This window comes from Rhea pennata, chromosome 26 (assembly GCF_028389875.1).
Source record: "Rhea pennata isolate bPtePen1 chromosome 26, bPtePen1.pri, whole genome shotgun sequence".
NCBI classification, from domain to species: domain Eukaryota; kingdom Metazoa; phylum Chordata; class Aves; order Rheiformes; family Rheidae; genus Rhea; species Rhea pennata.
Genome location: NC_084688.1, coordinates 2,987,327 through 2,990,963, shown reverse-complemented (window position 1 = coordinate 2,990,963; position 3,637 = coordinate 2,987,327). Strand labels below are relative to the sequence as shown.

At 66.7% G+C, this 3,637-nt stretch overlaps 1 protein-coding gene across 1 annotated transcript; it reads right to left on the bottom strand.

The window, feature by feature from the left end:
- On the bottom strand, positions 1 to 1,630 carry NXPH3 (neurexophilin 3). The gene is made up of 2 exons (XM_062595812.1): positions 1,574 to 1,630; positions 1 to 732 (listed from the first exon to the last, which is right to left on the bottom strand). The coding sequence occupies exons 1-2, from the start codon at positions 1,628 to 1,630 to the stop codon at positions 1 to 3; spliced, it is 789 nt and encodes a 262-aa protein (XP_062451796.1).
- Between the last annotated feature and the right edge of the window lie 2,007 nt (positions 1,631 to 3,637).

Genomic DNA, 3,637 nt, shown 5'->3' with positions numbered 1-3,637 from the left:
TCATCCAGAGGGGTAGTAGGGCACGTCGCTGTGATAGTTGTAGTCGGGACACACCTTCTGCACGAGCCTGTAGTCTGTGCTGTAGAAGGTGATGTAGATGCAGATGACCTTGAAGGGCTTCGAGCAAACCCAAGAGACGTGACTTTGGGTGTGCTCGTGGTAGCAGGTTTTAGACGGGTCGTACGTGCAGAGCGTGGTTTTCTTGGCACGATCCACTTTCTCGTATTCCACTCGGCAGTTGAAGATCTTGGATTCTTTGGCCTCGATAAAGATCTGTTGCTCCAGGTCAAACTCAACTGCCTTGGTGGGGGGGACGAGGCTGACGGAGATGTTTCCGTGCCCAGTAGAGTTGTGCCGGAAGAAGACGTTGACCGTGCCGTTGCCGTGATCAACCACCTTTCCTGTGATCAAGAGGTTCAGCTTTACCGTCTTGATGTTGGAGTAGAAATCTCCCCAGCCAAAAATTTTTTTAAGTTTGCCCGTGGCTGGCCCCAGATCTCTCTGTCCTCTGGGGTGTGGAGCGCGGTCCCTCTCGGACGGGCTGTCTAGGGTATCCCACAGCTCCCGCGAGCTGCTGACCAGCTCCAGGAGGGTCACGTTCTGGAGTAAGGTTGGTGCTACCAGGGACTTCGGAGAGAGGTGCCCTCTTCTCTTCTGCACGCGAGGTCTCTCTGGGCTCTTGGGTTCGCCTTGCTCTGCATCTTCCCCTCGTTCGTCTTGGCCGCAGCTCACCTGCACGGAGCAACGATGCGGAGCGAGAGCTGGGTGACGGCTGCCGGCCTCCCCCGCCCGTTCGCGCTCGTCGTAGCCACCCCCTGCTCTGGATGTGACCTAGCCGTCCTCGTCCTACCCTCTCCTCCCTTCTTCCCCCCCTCGCACCCCCCGGTTCTCTCCCTGCAGTCCGTATTTCCCTTCCAGCCGCGGATTTCCCCTGCTCTCGTTCTCCTTCCGTTCTCGCTCGAGGAACGGGCAGAAGGAGCCGGGACGGGGAGAGCGTCGGTCGGCCGGCGGCGCAGCGGCAGCTCGCCCCTTCCCGAGCTGCACGGCTCGGGGGCCGCCCGCCGAGGCCGGGAGCGGGAGGACGTCGCCGCGGCTCGGTGCCGGTGCCCGCCGGCGAGCCCCCGGCCCCCCGCCGCCCCCAGCCCGCCCGCCCGCCCGCAAACTCTCTCCTCCAGCTGCCTCCAGCGCCTCGGCCCGGCCCCGTCCGCGGACCCGGGGGCCGGGCCGGCCCCGAGCGCCGCCGTGCCGCCCCGGGGAGCGGGCAGCCGCCCCCGCTCCGCCGCGCCAGGGCAGCCGGGGGGTCCTCGGGGAATTTGCTCGTCCAAGCCCACCCTGCCGCTGCCCACCCGTGCCCTGCTGCGAAGCAACAGAAGTTTTAGGACGCTCGACATTTTTTTTTTTTTGGGGGGGGGGAGAGTGGGATTGGGATGTGGATTTGCGGGGGGGGGGAGTTAGTTCATTGATTTGCAAAATGTTGCTGGCCGCAAAGCCCCCTCCCTTCCCCGGCCCTTTGGCACGCCGAGGGTGCCCCCGCGCCCCCCAGCAGCCCCCTGCCCCGCCGCCCGCCGCTCACCAGCCGGTAGATGCTGCCCTGCAGGAGGAAGACGATGCAGCCCCGCGCGAGCTGCATTTTCCAGCCGCTGCCCGCCCGCCGCCTCCGGCGCTCCAATTTCCAGAGGGTCTTTTAATTTATTCAGTCGTTTCCCCGTCCCCGTCTCTCTCGGGCGAGGGACGTGAGCGAGGGCGAGGGGGGGGCTCCGAGGGGCCCCGCCGGGCCCGGCCGTGCAGCCGGACCGCGCGGCAGCGGGCGCCGGCTCCTCCCGCGGCTTCACCTGCCGCTGCCGCCGCCGGGTCCTTCCATCTGCCGCCTCGCCGGAGACTCGCTCCAACTCGGCTCCATCCCCTCGGCGCCGCGCGGCACCTCCGCGCGTAACCCCTTGCTGCCCGCGGCGCCCCCTCCTTCCCTGCAACGGCGGAAAAGGGGGAGAGAACTGCAAGATTTCCAGGGTCTCCTGGGGTTTTTTTTGGTTTTTTTGTTTTTTTTTGGGGGGGGGGTCTCCTAATCGTGGAGGGGACCGCGGGGGCGTCGAAGCCGCCGCGGCCGCGTCGCCCCCGTCCCGCGGTGCAGTGGGGGCTTCGCAGGGGCTTCGCGGGGGCTTCACGGGGGCGGTGGCGTTTCGGGGCGCGGGAGCGAGCGAGGGACGAAGCCCCGCAAAAATCCTCCCCCGTAGCCGGGGCCGTCAAGCGCCGGATTAACCACCCGAGCGCGGCGGCCGAGGGGCCCCGGGGCCTCCTAAAGCCGGGAGAAGACGGCGGCGGCACGTACAGGCTCCTCGTCACCCTCCCAGCCGCGGGCGGCCCCGCGGCGGGCGCCCAGCTTGCCGCTCGCACCCGGCCTCGCCGCCGCGCTCCGAAATCCTGCCGGAGGGAAAAGGCCGCTCGGCTTCGGTCCTGGGCTGGGGCCAAGCCGCAGCGAGCCCGGCTGAGGCTGAGGAGGGAGAGCGGGGCATAAAAATGATTTAATGCTCCTTTCTGGGTTTTTTTCTGGGGTTTGGAGGGAGCAAGTTTGTCCCGCTGCATTTTCCTGGAGGAGAAAGTTCTGGTGGCCGAGGGGTGGCCGAACCTCGGTGCCCTGCACGACGGCGGGGTCTCCGGGACGGACGGACGCGGGAGGCGCCCGGCGGATGGAGCAGACAGGCTCCATCCTGGGGACGCACGTTATCTACCCTAAACTTAATCCCGGCGCTTGCTCTGCCCCGGGTTTCTGTTCTCCTTGCTCCGGCCTTTTATTTTATTTTATTTATTTTATTTTTTTTTTTTTTTTGCTGGGATCCCGGTGCTCTTCCCCGCTCCGCTTGCTCGTGCGTCACCCAGCAAAGGGCCGCCCGAACCCGAACGGCGCCCACGCGCTTGGGAAACCTTTGCGGTCGGGTCCCGGCGCCGCGGGGCTCGTCGCCCGGCGGCAGCAGCCCGCGCCGTAGCGCAGCGGCCGATTTGATCCGGACGTTGGATTTATCCCGAAAGCTGGCGGGCGCCCCAGGAAAGCGCGTGCCGCCGCTCCGGAGCCCGGCGCAGCTCCAGGTTTCCTTTCCTGGGTTTCTGTTGCCCTCTAGCGGGTCCCTTGGCTGGGAAATGGGCCGGGGGGGGGGGGGGGATGACATAGCTGCAAGCAGCAAAGGTGCAGCGAGCGCAGGGGTGCGAGGCGGGGGGCGCGCGGCTGGACCCCGAGCGAGCGGCGGCGCGCTGCTGCAGCCTTCCGCCCGCCCGCCGCCGCCGCCGCTCGGGGCCCGCCGGCGAAACCGCCCCCGGCACGGAGCCCCCAGCGGCTGCACGAGCCCAACTTGGGTACCAAAGAGAACTGGAAAAAAAGGAAAAAAAAAAAAAAAAAAAAAACCCTTTGGGCTTTTTCCCTCCACAGCCTCGTTTGATTTTCTCGGGCTGAGCAAATTGGGAGGATAGAAATTTCTCGCTGGCGTGCCGGGGGAATAGGGAACCGACAGTCGCCGGCGAGGCGGGCGCTGGGAGAAGCGGCTCGGGCCCCGTCCGGGGGCTGCTCAGCCCCCGCGCGGCGGCCGCTGCCGTGGCTCCCCGCGGGCTCCAGTTTTGCCTCCCGCCCTCCGCGCCCGAACGTCGCATC